This window comes from Macaca mulatta, chromosome 7 (assembly GCF_049350105.2).
Source record: "Macaca mulatta isolate MMU2019108-1 chromosome 7, T2T-MMU8v2.0, whole genome shotgun sequence".
NCBI classification, from domain to species: domain Eukaryota; kingdom Metazoa; phylum Chordata; class Mammalia; order Primates; family Cercopithecidae; genus Macaca; species Macaca mulatta.
Genome location: NC_133412.1, coordinates 105784500 through 105809488, shown reverse-complemented (window position 1 = coordinate 105809488; position 24989 = coordinate 105784500). Strand labels below are relative to the sequence as shown.

Below are 24989 nucleotides of genomic sequence, written 5' to 3'. Positions count from 1 at the left end.
GATCAGTCCATATCTATGACAACATCATTTTGATATCAATAGTTATAAAATAGCAAGTCAACTATGTTCCATTTTTCTTCTTGCACTCTATATTTCCTATTTCTCAGAATTTCTATTTCTATTCCATACATATTTATATTTAATAATTATTATGATTAGAAATTTATTTACCATACCATTCTAAGCCCTTATATTTAAAAAAAAATCCTAAAAGAAAATGTTTTCACATCTAAGTATCAAAACAAAATTTCTTCAAAGGAAGTTATATCTCTTTTTCTTATAGAGAGTATATATTTTGCAGTTGGACACATTTCCCTCTTTGCTTTCACGACCAGGAAATTCAAAATATAACACTGGGATCACGTTTTAGTAACTTTATAGGGCTTTACAGTTTATATACAGGCATATTAACTCTTCTTACAGATGCAACTTCTAGTCTATGTATATTTTCTCCAGTGTGATTTGTATTTATATTTTTAAAATATTTGTATTATTTTTGTGTTGATTCTTAGAAATAACCTTAAATTCATAGCAGGGTAAAAATGTAATTGATCTGTTTAGTAGCCATGGTATTATATAAATGAATGGCCCTTTTCCTTTTAAACAGAGGGCATGTTTGGACTTCTATGAATGGAGCCATATGAGTAACTAACCTTCAAAATTAAGTACAAAATCTTTAGTATAAATTATCTGAAAGTACAAGGGTCTTAGTTGAATTGGATACTTATTTAGTAGTATTTTAAGCTGGGAGAGTTATTTTTAACCCTTTATAAATCATGTACAAATCATGTTGCTTGACAACGGGGATATGTTCTGAGAAATGTATATCCCTGCTATAATCTCTCCTTTTCTCCCCACCTCACTTTCTGCTCTCTTTCCAATCAGTGTTTCATGATTTTGTCACTGTATGAACATCCTAGAGTGTACTTAGATAAACCTAGATGATAGAGTAGATGGTAGAGACTACTACACATCTTGGCTATATGGTAGAACCTATTGTTCCTAGGCTACAAACCTGGACAGCATGTCACTATACTGAATACTGTAGGCAACTGTAACACAATGGTAAGTATTTGTGTACCTAAACATAGAAAAAGTACAGTAAGAATATAGTATTATAACCTTATGGGACAACCATTGCATATGTAGTCCATCATAGGCCAAAAATCTTGTTATGCGGCCCATGACTGTAATCTAATATTTTATTGATGAGGAGCAGGTAAGCTATCATTCAAGGAACAAATCTATAAGTGGGGTGTTTCAGTGAGCTTCATACTATCTGAAAACTCGTGTTCAATTATAACAATAATCACCGGGCTGCAACTTCTGAATTTGGCCCTTCAAATTAACCCTTGGAGTCTGGTACTCCATACTAACATAGCATCACTAGGAGGTCTGTCATCTGTGCTCTGTAGGTAGCAGCAAACTGGCAGTCCTTTGTGCATAGGTAAGGAGTCCCTGATAGGGTACACCCTCTCCATACTACAAAGTCAGCTGTAGCTGCTGGGGAGGACAGTGCAGCAGCAACAGCAGCAGTCTGAGCTACAACTCTCCAATCGTTGAAATGCTTCTAGGTCACTCAGTCTATAACACTTAGAGGATGGGGGAGGAGGTGTCGTGAGCTTCCCCAAGCCTAAGAATAATGCCACCTTTGATCTGTAGAAATGAAAAAATGGAGCTTTTCCTTCACAAGTGGGTTTTAAATATTTCTCCATTAATAGTTAATGCACATGCAGACCAGCAGAGTGACAGCTCCCTGTGATTATGAATTCTGGCATCGTAACTCTAGTCCAAATAGGAGCTGAACTTTCAAAATCATAGTGGTTACTTTTGACAAATTAAATTGTCCTACTTAGGAAGATAGGAGGAATGAAGAGAAAGAAAGTGAGAGAGTGGGTGCAAATTTTTCTTCGAGGTAATTCTCAGGTTGAGGAAGAAAAAATGAGAAAAGACTACATTGGTGTTTTCTAGGCTGACGATATTGACAATGTTTGTTAGAAAATAGATATAGAAGGCTCCTATTCAGAGGTAAAGCAAGACAGATAAGGGGGAAGGGAAGTCATTGGCAGTATAACTCACTGTCTCAAAACAAAGAAGTAGATTTAAGGGGATGGTTAGTTTTTAATAGGAATTAGGTTGCTTGAGACTGCAGTTTAAAATTAACTCAAAAAATGGTCTTAAATTTCTAACAATATAAAAATAACAAGAAATAGTTTAAATAGAAAGTCCACTTTATAGCTTAAGGTTTCTGAATTATGTCAAGTTGTACTAATGTAGTCTTTGCCCATTAAATCCAATTATTTGTCTTTATAAATTCCTTGTATGTTTTGCTGGCTTTGGATAGCCTAAATATCACAATAGATGCTCTACTCAGGATATCTGCTGAGTGGATAATCTAGGGTTTCTGTATTTCATACAATCTGTAGTTTCATATTTAGGAGGTAAAGCTAGCTGATTTTCTAGTGGAGACCAGGATATAAAAATATATAGGTAAAGTCAGGAAGGTAATGCATAATGTTGAAAAAGCTAAATAAGCTTCACTCTCACTGACTAGCATCTTACTAGATTTTATCTAACCTGACATTTCTAAATGCATACCTTGGGGATCAACCTAGGACTCTGTAAGTGCATGAGTCAGGGTTTGGGCATAAATACTCCAGGAAAGGAGTTGAGTGATGAAACACAGAGAGCTACCGATGGAGAGAAGAACAAAGGTTTTAAATGCTCTAATAGAAGGAATAAAGATTCAGTCCTGCTCTGTAGTTTCCTAGGATTTTTGCCATCAGTTGGCTGAAGATCTCCCTTAAAAGTTTCACTTCATCCTTTTCATTAATACCAGGGATGATGAGCTTCATTTTCATCCTTGAGTTTTAAACTCACAACTGTTGGTTCAATATCAGCTATATAAGGTGTTTGTTCAATAATGTATACAGTACAAGTTTAAGGCATTTTCCTTGGTGTTATATAAGTATTTTAAAAAACAAAGATGGTATAGATATGTTGAGATTGACTGGGAAATGCTGTAAAATGGGTTGGGAAGTCTTGAGTTGTCACAATGACTGGGGAACATGAAGAGTAAATGTTCTGTAGTGTTAAAGACAGGCCCACAAACTGAAAAAAAAAAAAAAAATGTTTTGCCCTAAATGTCAATGGTGCCCTTAATAAAAAATCTTGATAAAGCACTGGTATCTTTTGGGGTCAACAAATAAAAAGATTAGAGATAAATAAGGTAGTCTCAAATTGTATTTAAAACCTAGCAAGGCCTGGGCACCAATTGAAGAGCTTTATTCCTTCAGGTATCTCTATGATCAACAGACCATAAATACCCCTTTCTCAAGGCATCAGTTCAGTTGATTCCTGGAAAAACAGATTAGAATAGAGGAATAAGATATTGAAAATATTGACCTAACCTGGAAATCCCTGAGGATTCCTGGGAAGACATGAAATTAATTCTTCTCATCAGTTTTTCTAATTTAGGAGCCACCTGAAGTTCTACATGACTCCTCAGTCAATATCCTCAGGATTATTCTGGAGGCTTCCAAGCCTCCGGAATAATTTGGGAGCGCACATAAAGAAAGACCCTACAGACTTGCAGCATTTTCTACTGGTTTCTAACTCAATCTTTAATTTTGCTTATAAGCCAAATGCAAAGTTAGTGCTGGTCTAATGAGCAGAGCTATGTTAAGCACCTAAAAGCAGAAGAATGGTGACAGGACGTGAGTCACAAATGAAAAATCACAGTACAGAAAATGTTTGGAAAAATACTATAACCCAGAAGTTCTGAGTGGGTGGAATAATGGTCTTCGATATGCCAGAATGGGAATTTTCAGGCAAAGCACTTATAAGGAAACCGCAAGAAAAAGAAGACTGCATTTTTGTTCAATGATTTCCTATTAATTGTGATGTAAATTATATGAATGTGATTTTGACAAAGAATAGCACTGTTTCTGAAAAAATAGTGGCTTATGTGCAAAATACAAAATGCATCAAGAAGAAAAGAAATGTTATTTGGCACCATGAGTGCAATAAAGTCCGAGATAATGGCTTATGGTTAGGTAACCTTTTATATTTTTCCCGTTTGGCTCAATTTTTAATACTTAAGTCTTAGGGATAAAATATTTTTCTATCACTAAATTAATATAGATTTATACACGTTTTCATATGCAATTCCTGATCCTGATGTGAAATGTGAAGTCATCTAGTTTTAGCTAAATTCGGTTGAGACTGTTACCGTAACAATATGTTATGCCAGAAGATATATTAGATAGCTGTGTTGTTAATGTGGACAGCTATCCATCCAGGAAACAGCTAACAGTCAACAAACTCAATTAATGTTGGACTGAATTCTTTAGAGAATAAAATGTCCCCATTTGCTGGATCCCTGGGGAGCTTATATCTTCTCTTAACTGAGATGATTCCTAGGGGACACTAATTAAAGTCAACCAGACTCTTGAAAAGTACAAATATCTCTCTTTAGGGGAGCTAAAAGTTAAAATAATTTATTAATGAACGGTAATTTAAAATGATAACATTGAAGAAGAAAGAAGGCAACTTTTATTTGACCTTGAATGTACTTCTTATTCTATAAGAAATTTTAAAAACTAGAGGGTAGTTGTTTCTTGTCATTATACTGTTGCTGATTCTGTGGTTAGTTATTAATTTTATTTTTTATGATTCACAATCTGCTCTTTGAAATATGCCATATGCTCAAAGCAATTCAAGGATGACAACTGTCAGAATTACTCCAATAAAAATTGCCTAAATGAGGAAGATTTACTGCAGTCTGATATTTCAGTGGAAAGTCCCTCTTCCCTCCCCCTGACAGCTTTTTCAGATACTGTGAATCCTGCATCCATTTTTTTAAGGCAAAATCACATGATTGGTTTTTAACTGCTAAGACTATTTAAGTAGAATTGGTAAAATACAGTAGGTTCAGGGTGGATTAGCAGACATGGAAAACAATATAGATAGTTATTAGATGGATTGCCTGCAATCAATACATGAGTTTCAAGCCAGTTTTCTTAAATCACATGGAAATGTATTGACGTAATACGACAACGTCTGCTCTATGTATCACTAATAAACATTAAATTGGATGAACGCTGTAATTTGGCAGCAGCAAGCCAAACCAAAGGCAAATTTCTTTTTTCCCTGGGAAGATCTGAGGGGTAGATAGAATCCACCTGAGTGCTCCAATCGTACCACGTTTTGTTAAATGTTACTAGTCCATTTATCCTTCATTTTGTTTCAGTCTATTTATGAATGCAGTTTCATTTACTGCTATTCATCTTGAAGATAAATCTTTGTCCTTCTATAGAATTACAGCAAATAGAATGTGATAAAGGGAACTTTCTTGCAATTATGATGTCGGTGCAGCCTGTCAGCACACAAGGGATGGAAATGAGTTTGGGGACAGGGAAGGGAATTCTAATAGACACCATGATACATACAATGAACGAAAAGATATCCTGAGAGACAGAGAGACTTGTCAGGCTAATCAGATCTTCCACAGCAAGGTAAAGGCAGGAAGGGTAGCTCTAACCTTGTAAAGATGCTGCTGCTGCTCCTCTGACATCATCAGGTCGTGGCTGTCCATCACAAGGGACTCCATGTCAATCAGCCAATCCCAGAGCTCCTGATATTCTGAATCAAAGTCCAGAAGCCTGAAGATAAGGCATAAAATGTAGTACACATAAATACAGTGTAGTTGTTAAAATCTCATATTAGAATAATATATTCTTGAAAACCCATGATGTTCCTAGTGATATCTACAAAAAGAGAAGAGAAAATTTCTATGTTGTTACACAGTGGGCAAAATAGAAACTCAAACCTGCGACACAGCCACCTCTTAGATTGTGAAAACATAATATGCAATTCCAGTGCTCATATCTGAGACATGTTATGGCTATTTCCATTTTCTAACCCTTTCTGAGGATTTGCAGCACTTGAACAAAATGATCACCACCGCATCCTTAAAAAAGAGCCCTGCCATTTAATAGACTGGGAAATACAGAGTCAGTGACTTGTAGAAGGTTACATGGTCCCAAATTTGGGGTAAGAACAGCACCCTCAAAATTTGAACCCCTTTCCCCTCTACTAGATTTTCTATGGGTATTACATCTAACAGATTTATGATTAAGAATAACAATTTAACTAATTTCTCTATAATGATCACTATCAGATCCAAATATATTGATATATACTATCAGATCCAAAATATTATTTTCACTGGGAAATCTCTCAATCATTTATCTGTCCCTCTGCTGTCTATCTGCCTATCTCTGCGAACACATATCCTATATTTATTGTTATGGATGAGTAGTCAGCATTTCAGTTTAACACTCAGAGATAGGCTTGAGTGACTCTGGTAAGCCAGTGAGAACCAGTGGCGGATCCAGTATTAGACAGGTGTTCCCCACAGACATGTAGGAAACAAAGGTAAGGACAGGAAGTCAAAACAATGAATCTTTGAAGAGCCAGCAATCATTAAAATTCAAAGGAGGATCACTATGGTTTTCAACAAAATAAATCATTAGAATAAGGAGCTTAAAAGGATTAATGTGATTCTCTATTGAAAGCCTGGTGAATAAGTAAAGCCCAGATTCTTCTAAAACACTGTGATCTGAAAATGAAAGTACAGAATGAAAAACTATAACTTTGTCCTTTATCCCCAAAATCATCCCACTAAAAGAAATCCTACAGTCTTGTCAAATTGTAACTGAGCAAAACCCTATCAGTACTAATGAGGCAGCAGCCTCAGGTACGAATCTGAATTTTTCAGTTGAGTATTTTATTACTACCTGTTCCTTTCTCTGTACATTAAATGACTGCTTTCCATGAAAATATAAATCCACTTTTAATAACTTGTAATTTAATCTTAATAGATCTGTCAAAAAATTTAAGGTGTGCCTGGTGATGGGGGTGAGGGGGAATAGATCTAGGATTGTCTATTTTATTTTAATTACTTTATCATAATTATAAAGATCCCTGATTAGAACTACAAGCACCTAAGGGCAAGGATCAACACTGGCTAACATGTGGAGTTTATTAATCAATTTTTACTGAATGCCAATGATGGGTATAGTTGATATACTTAAAACCTTTAGTAAGGCTATGGTGGCCTAGAGCAGTGTTTCTGAAACTAAAACGTGCATACAGTGCAACTGATCATCTTGTTAAAAAGAAGATATTGATTCAGTAACTGTTCTAGGGTGGGGCTTGAGATTCTTCATTTCTAACAAGTGTTGGCAACACTGATGGTCCATGGACCACACTTTTTTTTTTTTTTTTTTTTTGAGACGGAGTCTCGCTCTGTCGCCCAGGCTGGAGTGCAGTGGCTTGATCTCGGCTCACTGCAAGCTCCGCCTCCCGGGTTCACGCCATTCTCCTGCCTCAGCCTCCTGAGTAGCTGGGACTACAGGCGCCCACCACCACATCCAGCTAATTTTTTGTATTTTTACTAGAGATGGAGTTTCACCGTGTTAGCCAGGATGGTCTCGATCTCCTGACCTCGTGATCCACCCGCCACGGCCTCCCAACGTGCTGTGATTATAGGCATGAGCCACCGTGCTGGGCCCATGGAGCACACTGAGTAGCAAGGACCTCCAGCATATATGTGAAATCTGAACTAGTATCCCATTTCAAAACACTAAAACAAAACAAAACGCAACCACTATAAAAGGGCCAAACAAAAAATAAATCATCTGATTTTCTTTATTGACTCTGTGACTAATAAGGAATAACTAATAAACATTTCCTTATGTGATAGGTATAACCATATGGAAATACTTCCTGAATTATGGTCACTATTTCTCTCTCCTTGCACCCTCCTATATTTTAACCATAAAGACAGAAAAGGTGGAATGCCACCCACAAAATTAGAAGAGTATATCATTCAAGGGATTATTAAAGCAAAGGGGAAAGGAAGAGAAAGCTCTTTCCATGTCAGAGGATTTGGAGAATAAAAAAGAATAAGGCAGGAGGAGCAGGTGCTCAGATGTGTGTTCTTCTCTCTCTCGGCCTAAGACCTAGAAAGGAGGCATGTGAAACAGGCTGGGAAAAAAGCCCAAAGCACAAGGATGTCAACTCCATTTTCTGGTCAGAACTCTGGGAGGAAATTGCCTCATACATTGTCCCCACAATAACCTGGAGTGGGGATGTTGTAGACAGAGAGAGATCTTTGGTTAGAATTCTCTTTGCTCTGTTGTTCTCTCATTCTCCCAAGAAGAGACTCCAAGGTTCTTGAGAGTTCAGCTGGTGAACTTGAAAGAGGCATTGTCATGACAACAAAGGCACAACGACGGCCTCTCTCCAACAAAAGGAGAGCCAGGTGGGTCTCTGAATCCAGACCACAGAGAGTTGGCAGGGTCAGTGAGGGCTGCGTTGAGACTTAGTCAGCAAGAAATACCACTGAGCCCCGACCAAGTCAAGAGGTAACAATATAAGCTAGACCAGCTACAGGCCTCTGTGGGAGGAAGCCTCATAATATCCTTGAAAAAACCCATTTCAATAAGCCCAGCCAGCCTGTACCTAAGCACTGTGTTAAGCCAGGGGACTCCACTGCACCCCAGAATTACAAGATCATGTAAATTCCTATATGTTCAGATGTCTTCTTGGAGAAAATAATGGAGACAATTAGAAAATCTGAAAAACAGGGCCTTGATCCCAAGAGAGTATTTCCTAAAGAGAATGTTAATTTATTAGAGAGGCTATAATGTGTCTCAGAGCCTAAACTCTGATCTTAAAGCAAGTTTTCTTCTCGCTTTTCTAGGAAAGTGTGAGTGATCATAAAAATGATCAGTCAGCAAGAGAAAAGAAAGAAGCTTGTTTCTTTTTCATTCATGTGTACCACAGAAAAAGAAATTTTGATTATGACTAAGAAATTCAAAGAGAAGAGATGAATTTATTATCTTTGCATCCTCAGTGTCCAGCATAGTCCCTGGTGATTGATGATAAATGAATCTAGATAAAGAAACCAAAAACCTTCAGTAGGGCAAGAATGACTTCAGAAAAGCAGCATGTGTCAGCAGATATAATAGCATCTCATCGCCAAAGGCCAATACCAATACAACCAGTGCCATGAACAGGCTGCTTTACTCATTCTTTACGTGAGATTTTGTTTTTACTATATTAAAATGGTAAATTCACTTACTTAAAATGATTATATGTAGTAGATGTTAAATCAATGTTAATTGCCTTCCCCTTCCTTTCACCTCCTCCTCTTTTCTATAGTGAAAGATAAACAAAGGAGGTTTATGAACATGAGAATTATTAATGAATAGTTTTCAAATAAATTAAAAATACATAAAATAATAAAATGCTCTGAAGCATGGAAATTTTTTCACTGGCTTTTTAGCATGCATTTATATCTATTGAACTGTTTCCTTCTGTTATTCTCCTTATCATGGGCCTTGGAACAAAAGTCACTTAAGACTTTTTCTCAAACAGCCTACACTGGAGACCTGCAAGTAGCAAATGAACTTAATACAGATACTCACCCTTTATCCACTCTAGTTTGTTTTCATCCTAGCAGAGAATATTTAGATTTGATATTTGATTTGTTAGATACAAATGTCTTGGTACCACATTTTGTTTCATTGGTACACAATGAACACCAATGTCCTAAACAACAAATTCTCACAAAGTCTCAAAACAGAAGACAAAAACCTTTTTCTTAAAAGCATTTGTGCCTGATTTCAGATTCTTGGCCATGTGTTAATCCACAAGTTGGAAAAGACCTGAAATTTTTCCACATTTACTGAAATCAAACATATAACAATGGCAAATCAAAGCCAGGTGCAGTGGCTCACACCTGTAATCCCAGCACATTGGGAGGCCCAGGCAGATAGATCACCTGAGGTCAGGAGTTTGAGACTAGCCTGGCCCACATGGCGAAACCCCACCTCTACTAAAAATACAAAAATTAGCCAGGCATGGTGGCACATGCTTGTAGACCCAGCTACTTGGGAGGCTGAGGCAGGCGAATTGCTTGAACCCAGGCAGCAGAGGTTGCAGTGAGCTGAGATCATGCCACTGTACTCCAGCCTGGGCGACAGAGCAAGACTCTGTCTCAAAAAAACAGTGGCAAATGAGAAATAAATTACTGAATTTCTTTGCAGGTCCTTTCTAAAGATTCTGAAATTACCACAATTTAATGTCCCCATTATTACAGGAAACTTCTTAAGTAAGGAAAGAGTTCACTTTCTTACGTTTATGTTACCTGCGAAGGCATGTTTTTTGAGTGATTTTATAAGACAATGTGCTCCAGGAAAAGTTCCAGCTACTCTACAGGAAAACAGAAAAGATCATGAACAAGTGAATTTATCAAGGGTAGGGCAGAACTAGTTAACAGGTCTATATTCCCTTGGAGAATATGCTGATTTTATCAGCTGAATTCAGAACCAGGATCTTCTCTTGAATTTCTAGTGACAACTGCTCTCATCTCTCTGTTTTGAAGGGAGAGAGGTGATTAAAACTGTGGCAAGTAGCTTATAATCTTATAGGAATACAAATATAAGAACTATGAGTCCCTTTTGGAGGGACTTTCCTCATAAAATTTTCTTTGTAGTTATGCTTCGGTTTATGTCAAGGCAGTCACTCTCATTTGTAATCTCCTAGATGTTAAAAGGTCTGTTAGCATACCATTTTAATACTCTATGAATATGTTACAATTTCCATGAAAGTGTTATAAAGCAGATTCATATATACTCTATGAAAGTATTATAAAGCAAACATTTAACCAAAATGTATTCTTTCCGATACTTTTTATTTAAATTGCCATATACTCGATCTTAAATGGGTTCACAGTAAAAGAGTTGGACACTCTGATGTAGGTAGCTTAATCATGTTATGGGGAGAAAAAGTCTTCTAACTTGAAGTCAGTTTTTCTTAGACAAATATAGAAGTATAAATGCATTTGTTTTATAGTTTAAGGATCTAAACAGACAAGGGTATAGAGAAATAGATGTGCAAAATGTTTCTTTAGTGTTTAGTTTTAAGTTTGGGTTTAAGTACTATGGGCTCTAAGTATTTCACAGCATCTTGCCCACCATTTTACTTTGCCTTTTTAAGGTTAAAAAAGATTCTAGGGCTTTTATAAATAAATCAAATACTAACAACCTTATTTAGTATCATTTTTCTGCAGATTTGATGGTAATATATTACTTGTGAGGCCAGCATAGTTTAAGAAATAATCCTTCCTCTAAACCCTGATGGGAGTTATATTTGACTAGCTAAGTGTTTGAATACATAAATGCATTCAGCCTTTGGTATTTAAAGTGAGCATCATTAACTCAACATTTCAACTTAAACTTTGCTTAAACGATAAAGTTTCACCCAAGTGAAATCAATGGGAGGTGTGTGTGAATATATGAGGTTTCAACTGGGCTCACTAAGGAATTTTGATGAAAACAGACAACCAAATTAAGAAATCATTAAAATAGAGCAATTATTGTTTGAAAAAAATATGTAACACTAAAAGTCCTAAAAGTCCTCACAGGTTTTCTACCTAAGGCTGAGTAATCGTGTGTGTGTGTGTGTGTGTGTGTGTGTGTGTGTGTGTTTTGGGGCACTTAAGAATACATCTTTTGTATGCTTAATGTTAATTCACACTAAGACATCTAAAAACACCAGACTGGTTCCTGAAATACCACCTGTCTATATTGGGAGTTCTATTAAATGATCCAATTTTCCTAGCTTCTTTAGCATATTGATTCCTTCCCCAAATATTCACTAAGTGTTCGCTGTTCACATTATTTGCCTAGGAAAGTTTGCCTCTGGCTTTCAAAAAAGACATGTAAAAGAGTGTAACAAAATCTTGCAAAAATATAGTTTAAGTATTTTACTGAAGTAAAATACTAATAATAGATCAGAATTTCCCATCATCCTCTATTCCATGTGTCATCTAAGCACAGAAGGGAGATATAACAGTGATGCCTGTTATGTCTCCAATCATAATATCATCAAAGAATAAAATGTAGTTTTCCAGACATGGAATCTGATATGCACAGTTGCATGTAGAATCCCTTTCCACTCTAAACATATTAAAGTGTGGACACTAATTTACTATTTTGAATGAAAATTCATGAGCGACTTCCTCATGAGAAAAGCAGCCTGCCTTTGCCATTAATAAATAAAAAGGAATATGGAGTTCTTTCTAGCAGTAATTTCCTCAATTTTATATATACCCACATACATGTGAACATGTCTAAGAAAAATCAAATCAAGCCTACAAACTTATTAATAACTGGCCCTGCTTTCTCGTGGACCATCTGTCCACCAACACCTATTATTGAAATAAAAAGCATAAAGCACCAAGATAATCCATTAAAAATTCTAACCAATGAGATAATCTATAACATTAGAAACATCAGTGTAGATTTCCGGGTGTATTTAGAGGATTCTGTTACACTATCAGGAAGTCAAAGGCTTGTCCAAGTTTTTAGATAATATGCTGGACTAAGTTCTACCCAGGGAAACAGAAAATATTCTGAAGAATTTTAAAATCAGTAGTTGGAATAACAAATGGATAAATGTACTTCAAAAGACAAAGAGATTATTTTTTTAAAAGATAAACCGTCCTATGTTATCATTTGTGTGTTAACAGGGGAATGGATCCAAACCTAATGGCACACTGGTGTGGGTTGGGCAGTTCACCCTTTCATTAAAGGATTACCCTACTCCAGGCCTCACTAGTTTTCTGAGATGTAATAGGCAATATATCAGCAACCTGGAAATAATTGTTTGTTACCAAATCCTAACAAAAGTCTGGTAGCACAATTAATATGAAAAGTTATCCTTTATTGAGGCTGACCCTACCCAGAGAGCGCTATGCTTGGACTACAAGATTTTAGTTACTTATAGAACTGTTCTTACTGAATTGTGCTTTGACATCACTTCTGCAGCCTACATCAAAAAACTGCTTTGGGGATTTGACTTCTCTTGCATGGATGTAGTATCACAGACACCTGTCTCTGCCTTAAAGCGCTGCAGTAGAAATTCCTCTCAGGTCTCAACAGCATAAGAAGTTGTGCATCATCTGACACAGATTATTTTTAATCATAGGACATTATGAATTCTCTGATAGATAAAATTTCATTTTATTCTTTGGGTGTGGATAGCCCAGAGCCAAATCATAGCCTTTCTTGAGGACACACATAGGATATACATTTGTTTATTTTCTTACTTTACTTTTGCCTAAATTATTTCAGTCAAACATTTATTCTATTTTACTGTCAAAATTTTTGTAAGTTGACTCAGATCCTTTGTTGAAGGGGATAGGAAAATGAATAAAGGAATACATTTGAAAGAAAAGAGCTAACCTCAGTATACTAAAATGAAGTAAGTGAGATTTGTTTTAGGCGCCTTCTCATTGTCCCTGTTGGCAACTTTCCCCTTTTCCAATGGGCCCCATCAACTCCCCAAAACAGTACAAAAATTGATCATTGTTATCATGAAAGATGTGTGGGGTGTGTGTGTGTGTGTGTGTATAATATAGTATATATATATTTATATATATAATATAGTGTGTGTGTGTGTGTGTGTGTGTGTGTATCTTCATTAGTTGAGTACACTGTTAACTTTGAAGTCATACTTCTCCCAAAAGCATGCTTCTACCTCTCTGGTTTGCCTTTTGTTGGCTCTTGGCATGAATGGCATCAGATCAGTGAAGTGGAAGACTATCTAGGTCTACAATCGATTTAACATATTTCACATTAAAGGGGTATAATATCATGACCCAAGTGAACACATTTCTACTGGTAAGATTTTTTTGTTTGTTTTAGTCCAGAAAGACCTATTTCAATAATTACATAGTGGTCAGAATATCATTTATCCAGGAAGTAGACAAGCACATTTTGCTCCTTTTCACTGTAGCCTATATTGTTACCTTACTATTTAACAGTTCCAGAGCACAAAAAGGGCCTGAATTGAACACTGATCTTCTATTAGACTGAGGTAAGGCAAGAGTCAAGGGAAGGAAGTAGAAATGCAGGATGGAAATAAGATTTCTTTGGGTTGTCTAGTGATTTAATCTATATGTGAGACTGTTATCAATATTGGCACACATAAGAATAGCATATCATTTTATGGCTGGTGTGCACCAAAAAGAACACACTTTATGTAGCAGTGTTCTAAAAATACCCACTGGGCAGAAATTCAAAATGGTCAGAGTATATGTGTTTGTAAGAGAGAGAGAGAAAAAACAAGAGAAAGACAGAGAGAGAGAAAGAGAGAGAGAGAAATAGCATGAGAGAGCATGAATATTTTGCATGCTGCTCAACAGAAAACCAGAAAGATTAACCCATGGCAGGAAATCCAGGGTGATTATATCCCTTCTCATTTGGTTAAAGTCATTTGGCATATCTTATTGTTTAATTAATTTAGATAAACAAATTTGGTCTTTAATCAAGTGATATTTTAAATCGTGATTCATTTGTTTTCACTTGTCAATATCACTTCTCTTTGGGGATGTTATATTTATATATACTTTCACACCCCTCTAGAGGCACTTCTTTTCCTAAAAGAAAATGAACTCATCTTTCCTGCTGAACTTTTAGCCTATAATCCTATTTTAATTTAAAGTTCATTTTATTCAGCCTGTTGTGCTTGGGATTAACCTATATATACTGTTTCCATTTGGGAAGAAAATTTATACTAAACCCTTGTGTGATGAGGGGTGAACTATTCCTGAATTCTCAGACACAAGGCATAAACCTCAACTATATCTCTAGCTGTAGACATTGCCCAATTTCATCCACAGCCAGAGGAAGTCAGGCATACAACTGATGATACTGGAACTTCTCCCACAGGAGTGGAAGTCCCTTAAAAACTCTCTTGGAATCCTTCTAATTCCAGGAAGTGGAGTCAGAAATCACCTCCATGATCTTCTGCTTCAACAGCATCAAACTATTTGCAGTAAACCTCAACATATTCAGATACTCCCCCTACCTAGTTCCTGTCTTATGGCTGAAATCCTCACTCTCCCTCTACATATACCTCTTCTACTTTTTGTTTTATTTATTTCAAATTTTTTATTTTTAATTTTTGTGGGTACATAGTAAGTACATATATTTATGGAGTACATGAACTATTTTGGTACAGAAGTGCAATGAGTAATAATCACATCATGGAAAATTGGGCATCTATCCTCTCAATATTTAGTCTTTGTGTTACAAACAATCCAATTATGCTCTTTTCTTTATTTTAAAATGTACAATAAAGTTATTATTGACTATAGCGCCCCTGTTGTGCTATCAAGTACTATGTCTTATTCATTCTTTGTATTTTATTTTAACCCATTAACCATCTACACCTCCCCCACTCTGATGCCCTAGTACCCTTCCTAGTCTCTAGTAACCATCCATCTCTGTCTCCATGATTTCAACCGTTCTGATTTTTAGATTCCAAAAATAAAGTGAGACCATGCAATCTTTCACTTTTTGTGCTTGGCTAATTTCACTTAACATAATGACCTCCCGTTCCATCATGTTGTTGCAAATGACAGAAGCTCATTCTTTTTTATGGTTGAATAGTACTTCATTGTGTATAAGTGCTACATTTTCTTTATACATTCATCTGTTGATGGGACACTTAAGTTGCTTCCAAAGTTTGACTATTGTGAACAATGCTGCAACAAATATGAGAGTAAAGATATTTCTTCAATATACTGATTTCCTCTCTTTGGAGTATATGTCCAGCAGTGGGATTGCTAGTTTGTATGGTAGCCCTATTTTTAGCTTTTTGAGGAACCTCCAAACTGTTCTCCATAGTGGTTGTATGAATTTAGATTCCCACCAACAGTGTATGAGGGTTCCCTTTTCTTTACATCCTCATCAGCATTTGTTATTGCCTGACTTGAATAAATGCCATTTGAATGGCACAGACCTCTTCTAATGGCTAAAATCTATGCATCTTTTAAGATAGCGCAGATGTTCCCTCCTCCCCCAAGCCTTCTTGACCCCTTTCAGCTGGGCTGGATTAGGCAGCCCTTCTAAGTACTCCCGTAACACTCTATATCTTAAAATTTCCCCCTTCTTAATTAGGTAATTTATTTTTCGAGACATGGTTTCACTCTGTCTCCCAGGTTGGAGGGCAGTGGCGTGATCACAGCTCACTGCAGCCTCAACCACCTGGGCTCAAGCAATCCTCCTGCCTCAACCTCCTAGGTAACTGCGACCATAGGTGCAAACCACCATGCCTAGCTACTTTAAAAATTTTTTGGTAGGTTGCAGGGTCCCGGGGGTCTTACTATGTTGCCCAGGCTGGTCTTGAACTCCCAGGCTCAAATGATCCTCTTGCCTTGGCCTCCCAAAGTTCTGGGATTATAGGCGTGAGCCACTGTGCCCAGCCCTGCCCATTGTTTTATAAGGATGTATCTAAACGTCTCTCTCTCTCACTACACTGAAGACCATGGAGATTAAGTTTTATGTATCTTTTTCATTGCTACCATCTCATACTACTGCCTGCAACACAGTAGTTGGAAAATAAATATTTTTTAACTGATTTTTCATATTATCTACTGCATTCTAGGTATTTTAGATATTTTCCTATCAATTATTGCATTTCCTTTCTCAAAAAAAAAAAAAAAAAAACCCATGAAGTACACTAGAATAACGATTCCCATTTTGTAGACTAAGATATTATATCTTGGTGAGATTAAATGTACCAATCAAGGTTCCATAGCTAAAAAGCAGCAGAGAGCTAACTTGAATTCTATTCTTAATTTTTAATCTAGTTGCTCTCTCTTCTCTTAGGAAATTAGACTATAGTGAATGCTTGACTTATCCCTAAAAATAAACATTATTTGTGTAGTTGGAAGCAATCTGAGCAGACTCAATGCAATCTAATATCTAGGATCAGGAGCTTTTACCTATAGCTTCAAGAGATAAAATAATAGTCAACTGTAGTCCTCAATTCCTGTCAATCAAGATATTACCTGGAATTCTCAATGGTGTAGTCTTTATTTTGTAATTCTTGCATATTACAGCAGGAAATACTCTGACTGAAATAAAAATGTTCTGCTTACCTATAGTTTTAAAAATAAGCATTCCTTAAAGACAATGTTATGTTCACCTGGCAGGGAGGGCATAGTTTACCACAAGGTAAATTCTTGGCTCTCTCAGCCTCTGCTACCCCATAGTTACCACACTGTCCTCCATGTTGGCTGAGGAGCCCAAAACATTTCTGACCTCCAGATCTGCTTCCTGGGCTTTTCTTCTTAGATGTTTCAGAGACCATAGAAAGAACTATGTCTCAAATACTCCGCTCTTCCTCCCTCTTACTCTTCCTCTGCATTCCCCTCCTCAGTGAATGCCACATCTGTCTCCTAGAGTGCACGAGTCTGAAATATGGAGGTCCATTCTCAAATAACCCCTCCCTCAACAACCCCATCTACCCAGTGACCAAGGCTTGTCAAAGCAGCTTCTTTCAGTTTCTATTACTGTTGTCTTAGCTCAGGGCCTATTTCTTATTTGAATGCCTGGAATAGCCTCGTAACTGAGCATTGTCTAGCCTAGGCCTAATCAATCTATTCTCCACACAGTTAGTAGATAATTGTTGCAAACTACTACTCTAGTCATACTGGGCATCCTTTAGTCATTCCGGCTATTTGCACACACTGCCTCCTCTGTGAGAAACACCCTTCTCATTTCTGACCCTGGGCCATCCTCCATGACACTTCTCTGGAAGGTTTTCCTGATTTCCATATACCTATCACCTTTTGTGTCCCACTGCCTCTATGTCCCCAGTGCCTAACACAGCCTGCACTTAATAGGGGCTAAATAAATATTACATGTTGAATGACACCAAAATCACTTGAATCCAAGTATTCCTGTTTTCTTTCTCTTGGAGCCAATATCTGGGGCATCAGAATGGTTCCTTCTCCCTCACGCTCTTCGTCCTGTGGGCCACTGAGGTTTACTGATACCTTCTGGCTTCAGTTGCCATCTAGTATCCACGTGCTCCGTTAACTGTCAACCCAAAAGTCTTTAATGTCTAAAGTGGTGCTTCTCAAACTTCAGCATTAGATTCACCTGGGGGGGTCTGGGTGTGGTGGCTCACTCCTGTAACCTCAGCACTTTGGAAAGCTGAGGTGGGTGAATCACTTGAGGTTAGGAGTTCGAGACTAGCTTGGGCAACATGATGAAACCCCGTCTCTACTAAAAATATAAAAATTCGCCGGGCGTTGTGGCATGCACCTGTAATCCCAGACACTTGAGAGACTGAGGGACAAGAATCACTTGAACCTAGGAGGTGGAGGCTGCAGTGAGCCAAGATCATGCCACTACACTCCAGCCTAGGCAACAGAGCAAGACTTTGTCTCAAAAACAAAAACAAAAAACAAAAGGAAAAAAACAGAATCACCTGGGATGCTTGTTAAACAAAGATTGCTGGTCTCCACCCCTAGACTTTCTAGTTTAATACGTCTGAAGTGGGACCTAGGAATGACATTTCTAACACATTCCTAGGAGATACTGCTGCTGGTGGTCCAGAGACCATACTTTGAAAACCACTGAGGCAATGGTTCTCAACTGCTGGTGAGCATTAGAACCCAATCACTATCATCTACTTCTGCCTACTGAATCGAAATTTTCAGTAGGGTGGGGCAGACAGGCTTTTTTTCTGCTTAAAAGCTCCACAGGTCATCCTGATGCACTATCTTGGTTAAGAACCATGAATTCAACGACTAACTTCTGGATCTGGACTTCACCTTCTTCCAAAGCCTTATTTTTCACACCTCCTTTAACTTCAATCCTCCTCTTCAGTCCTATGAAACAGTAAGCAGTCTGATGATTCCAGACCTTTCCTCCCTTTTAGCCCTGGACCAGTTTTATTTATTCATTCATGCATCCATTCATTCGTTGGGTACCTAGCACTTGCCAGGCATTGCCCCAGATGCAGGAGAGAGTGCAGTGAATATGAGAGATGCAGCCCTGCTTTGTAGAGCTCATCCTGTTTGTTCTAAGCTCCCTAGCATTCTCTGTTTCCCCTTCTCTCTCACTGCACAGATCTGTATCGGCTTCATGCCATAGTCTCTTGCTAGACTGTAAATTCAATGAAGGCAAGGACTGTGGTATGTCTTTGTAGGTGCTCAATATGTGTTTTTCTGGTTAAATTGAAAAGCACTTCTGCTGACCTAGCCCTCTTTCAAAAACCATCTCCAGAGCCTTCTCTCTCTGCTCTTTCCTGACCTGCTCTAATTCTACTTGACACAGTCAGAATTGAGCTCTGCCTTCAATGAGCCCTCCCCTCTTCCCTACACAGATTTCTAACTTGACACTTAAAATGCTTTATTCCACGCTGTTTACAGAGATCTGGTTCCTTCTACCAAACTGTGAGCTTCTGAAATGTAGGAACCATTTCATTTCCACCATTTTAATATCTGTACTTCAAGAGCCTGACATATGGAAAGTACTTTAAAATGTTTGTAAAATTCAGCCTGGGCAACATAGTGAAACTTTGTCTCCACCAAAAATATAAAAATTAGCTGGGCATGGTGCCCCACCCCAGAGTCCCATCGACTCAGGAAGCTGAGGTGGGAGAATCACCTGAGCCAAGGAAGTTGTGGCTGCAGTGAGCCAAGATCACACCACTGCAATCCAGCCTGGACAATGGGAATGAGACCCTATCTAAAAAAAAAAAAAAAAAAAAAAAAAAAATAGTTTGTCAAATTAATGAATGAGTTAATTTTGTTTTGATTTAAAACTGCTCTGCAATGTTTTGCCCCAAACTTCCTTGCGGTTTTAATGAACTCTACTTAAGACTTCCATTTCTCCATAGTAGGAAGATACCTTAATTCAAATTTCATACAGTATGGAATATGCACAACACCAGATTTGGGGGAAAAGCTTATTAAGAATCCAGATAAATCCTTACAGAGAGGGCAAAGAGTGACTTTATAGATTATCTCCTGCATTCTTGACTCAGAGTGCTGACTCGAGGTCTTAACTCCACTTTAAACCTTCTATCCGTGCCTCTCAGTTCTCTCCTTTATATAGACTGAACAAAAGACATGGTTTTTAATCTACACTCAGTTTTGACATCAAGAATGATACTACTTAGCAAATTAAACTGGTTCTTTGAAATTCATTAGAAAAATAAAATCAGATAACCTCTCAATAGGAAAAAGTATCTGAAAAAGAGATGGTTACACTTTACAAAATATACAGAAAGTAAGTGTTCTTGATAAACTATGCTCAGAGTATCATGCCATGCACATAGTAGGCCCTCAATGAATATTTATTGGGTGAAAAAAGGCAACTGGTAAGTGCTTTCACCTAAATTGAAAAGCACTGACTTTTGCTACTGTTGTTTATCACCAGAGACTCACACATTGCAGGTCCCTCCAGGAGCTATGGTTCCACTTTGGGATGCTGGAGCCAGTGCCAAGTGTTTTCCACAGGTGAATAAACTCTGTTACTAGAACTCATACAGCCTCATGTATGTTCAGGGAAATCCTCCTACCACATATATTCATAACTGCTAACCACACAATTCAGAGTTGTATAATATATAAGCTGTGATATATCACCTTGATATATAACTTTTTGTCAGGCTAAAGTGGTTATAAATTCATTTCTAAAAGTTATTTTGGCTACATAAAATTCTCAGAAACTTAAGATCACCATTCAATGTAGCAGCTCAGTCTTCCCTGGGGTAGTCTTATTCATTTTTCAACTACATTAGTACATATAATCTTTTTAGCACGCTTGTAGGCATGAGAAGGAAATAAAATGACATGAACTGTATCACCAACTTAATTTTCTCTTTAGTGTATTGGATATCTGCATGTGGAATGAAGATCCTTGAAAGCCCACACCATTCCCACAATTACTTATTGGAAACAATGTTCATTCTATGTAACAAAAAGAATGATTAATGAAGTTTATGTATCATTGGAGCAGATAATTTTACAAAGCTACTTTCTTAAGGCTTTAGAATTAAGGATTTGACTGTGGGAACAGAGAGTTTTAAGGGCAGGACACCCCAGATAACCTCACCCACATACATTTCTCAAACAATGCTTTTCTGTATGTAAACAGAAAATAGAAAGGAGTATATGGTTTTTGTCCTTAGTATTAAATAGCTGGCTTTCTTTCAGGACACTCTTAAATTTCTGCACAATGCACAGCCTTCAGCACCCCAAGGAGCATAAACAAAGGATATCACGCAAGTTCACCTACTCCCACTTCACAGAACAATGCTTGTTGTTAACTAAGCAATTCCCAGGGCAGATTTATGATTTGTGGAGCCCAGAGTGAGTGCTCAGGTTGGGTCCCTGGAATCCGGGGTCAGAAGCACGTGGTGCTGCTCAATCCCCAGGGCTTTTACAAAACATTAAAATGTGACCTAAAGTTTGTGCTTGCATGTACACCAGAGGCTCTTTAGGCATTTAGAGAAATTAAAGCACATTAAGGCCTCAAAGCAGTTTATTGTTCATGCTTTGAGATTTAACTTTTTCTTTCTTATTTGCTGCTATGTTTTTCCTCTGGTGAATAAATGACTACTGAATCAAGTAAGATGAATTGACTACATATATAACATGTCTCACGTATTAAAATATACTGATAGAGCAACAAGTTATAGAAATAGGTAAATGTGAAAACTTGAAAATTCCCTTTTCATTTCCTAAACAGAATTACGACTCTGAATGACTAAAAATACAGGAGTTATTTCCTGTATTCTTAGACACTGGGTTTTTATAATAAGAAAGAATTTTTCTTCAGTGTACTTAATTTATCCCAAAACTTTACATGAGGATTGTAGTTCCAGTCAGAACTATAAACACTTAAAAAAAATAAATGCAAACAAGTGCTTGAAAAGGCTTCTTTCCTCTTGTCACTTTAAGAAATATTTTGGCTAGAGTTACATCCCATAGGTTTATATAATGCTATTAACACGTAATGTAACTTTGGGGAATAATTTCTCCTTTGTGTTGTCTGGTACAAGTCTAAAAGTAAAATAGGTTACTGTTTCCATTTTTATGAGCATAACTATTATCAAATTATTAATACTATGAAATAATCCAATTTCATCACTACTCTTTTACTCTCTAAAATCACCTATTAAATATTACAATTGGGCTGGAAAAAAAGAAAAAAATATATGTGTATATACATATACATATATAGAGAGACAATGTTCACATCATTTTAAAAGTCATTTGGAATTATCTAAATATGTGACTTAACTGTTCAATAGTATGAATAGTTAGTATAATATAAATACAGCCATATGTCCCAGGCTGAATGAAATTGTTGATGGGTCAGTGAAGGTGTTGGGTCCTCTCACATACTATAGACAATTCAAGAGCTAGCCTATTCCAATTGACTTCATGTGAAGCTAAGTGGCTAACCCATGGTCTCTAAACAATTATTACATTTCTACATTATTCAGGAAAATTATGTTCTACCAAGTTTCCAGTGTGGTTCTGGTGTTTAAAAGTCCTCAAATAGGCTTTAAAATAAATTGTGAAATCTGAAAAAGAGCGAACGCAAGGAAAAAATAATTTATAAAGAAGACAGATCAATACTAAAGGCACATTGTAGTCACAAAAACACTTATAAAATCACAACGCTGTATTTTAAAAATTAATAATGAGTCAGAAAGTTCTGGATTAGATGGCAGAGGCTGATGAAATCCAGTCTTCAATTCTTGCACAAATGGAAAATAACATAAATGCCTAGTCTACTGGGCTTCTCCTTGTCTGTTAGCTAGAGAGGAAATACCTTCCTAACACCTACCAGTGGAAAATCATTGAAAAAGTAGATTAGTGAGAATAAAACAACAAAAAGAATAGTTCCCTACCCATTGCTTCCCACTGAATGAACTTTTGACATATCAGCAAACTCTTCTTTTCGCTTGCTGCTGCTGGTATACTGCTCGCTGTACAGCTTGAGGGACATCTGCTCAACAGCATCTCTTTGTGCTTCCAGGTAGCATAGTTGAACCTCAGCCTGGAAAGAGAAACAAAGAGAAATTGCTGTTTTAATCCAGAAGGAATGCATTTCAAGTGAGGTGTAACAGCTCAAAGAATGGGAATTCTTCACATCATTATACTGCTTCTTTTCGAGTTGGATTTAATGGGATCAGTTGGGCATATTACAGAATTATATTTTAGATCTGAATCTTATAAGTTCTTCCTTAAAATATGACCTGAATAAATGAACCCTCAGAAGACTCTGTAAATATCACAAAATATCCCTGAGATCATAATACTGTATGATAAAACTTTACATAAAAATTCTGTGAAATTCCTTAATAATATTCTTCCTTATATTGTCACATATGTAACACTTATTTTTTAAAAATCCCTCTCCAACTCACACATTTGCATGGACACATATTCTAAATGCTTCTCTATTATTTTCCCTATGGACAATAAAGAAGCCTAGTGTTAATTCCAGTACCTCTTCAATAATCACAATAGACTTTATTACATTTTTTGGTTGTCTGTGTTACTGTCTTAATAATTTTAAAGTAATGCAAATAGTGATTTTGCTTACATGCAGGTATGAATTGTTAAATCTTTCATACTTAGGGCTCACTGCAGTAAAGGAGAGGTAGTAAGTTCACCATGCTGTTTTCTATCAAACCAAGGCCAAAAGAATGCTGAATAATATTTGGCATGAAACTGTATTGAATAGATGCTTTATTTATTGCAGCTGTTCTGATCCCTGTGGCTTTCAGTTTCCCTAGAACACCAGATGAGACCGAGAATGATATCTTCTCAGGGGCATGCTTGGCCATGGTAAAGGGAAGGGAGCAATGCTGAGTTCATGTACATTGTAGACCAAAGGACTCTTCTTTTAGTGTGCTTCACTAAATCCAAGCATGTCCATTAACACTTCTCATAAACCTTAAAATCGCTACTTTACAATTTTATTATATATTCTAGGAAAAACATTTCTGGGTCAGCTGTTAAGTAATTGCCAGAGTTCTGTAACATGTAAGAAGAAAAGTCGGGTCAGACATGACCTTCTACTCTTAGTATCCACAGCTGACCAAGGCCTTTTGTCTGATCTCTAGTTTTACAGCCTCAACTATGGAGAAAAAGTGAATATTATAAAGTGGCAGCTGCTTAAATTCCAAATTAGTACTCTATAAAGGAAATGGGTAGCCTATGAAAAAATGAGGTCTTGCAGGCCGGGTGCAGTGACGCATGCCTGTAATCTCAGCACTTTGGGAGGCTGAGGTGGGTGGATCACTTGAGATCAGGAGTTCGAGACCAGCCTGACCAACCTGGCAAAACACCATCTCTACTGAAAATACAAAAATTACCCAGGTGCATGTCTGTAGTCCCAGCTACTTGGGAGGCTGAGGCAGGAGAATCACTTGCACATGGGAGACAGAGGTTGCAGTGAGCCAAGATTGCTTGACTACACTTTAGCCTGGGCAACAAAGTGAGACATTGTCTCAATTTAAAAAAAGAAAAGAAAAAAAGAAAAATGAGGTCTCAAACCATTCTAGAATTCCTATGTTGTTGCTTTTTATAAGTACTTAATTATGAATGCTCTGGGTTGCTGAGAAAGAATTTAAAGAAACACTGTTAAAATAACTATAGTTATATAATTGAAGTTTCAGAAATCAGATCAAAACTGCAGTCTATTTGTTGGTTCATGTGAGCTGCTCTTGCCCAAAATAATTGACTTGAATAAGAAGACACTCAATTGGATTAAGAACTATGTCAAACACTATAAACAAAGGATAATGTTATATGGAGTACATTCAGTTGGGAGTAGGGGGTATGGCTGGCGGGAAGGCACAAAGAAAATGCTAGATCTAGTGATGTTAGTATCTTTATTGATGATGTGGAAAAGGAGGTATGCAGAATGTTAACAGCACATATAGAAGACTGCCAACTAAGAGGTTTGCAAATATCACGGAACCTGAAAGAATGATAACTACTGATGAAATAATGTTTTATTTTTAAAAGGATAAAACTAAATGTAAAAAGTCAACAATAAGAAACACAACAGAATAAATCTTTTAGA

At 37.0% G+C, this 24989-nt stretch overlaps 1 protein-coding gene across 2 annotated transcripts in view; it reads right to left on the bottom strand.

Annotated features, from left to right (window-relative positions):
- AKAP6 (A-kinase anchoring protein 6) overlaps positions 1-24989 on the bottom strand; it is a 526643-nt gene that overhangs the window by 142229 nt on the left and 359425 nt on the right. For both annotated transcript variants that reach the window (XM_015143518.3, XM_077940883.1), the window contains exons 8-9: positions 22804-22952; positions 5543-5663 (exon numbers count right to left, since the gene is read on the bottom strand). In XM_015143518.3, coding sequence (XP_014999004.3) covers positions 5543-5663; positions 22804-22952 — 270 coding nt within the window. The remainder of the gene's footprint in view (positions 1-5542; positions 5664-22803; positions 22953-24989) is intronic.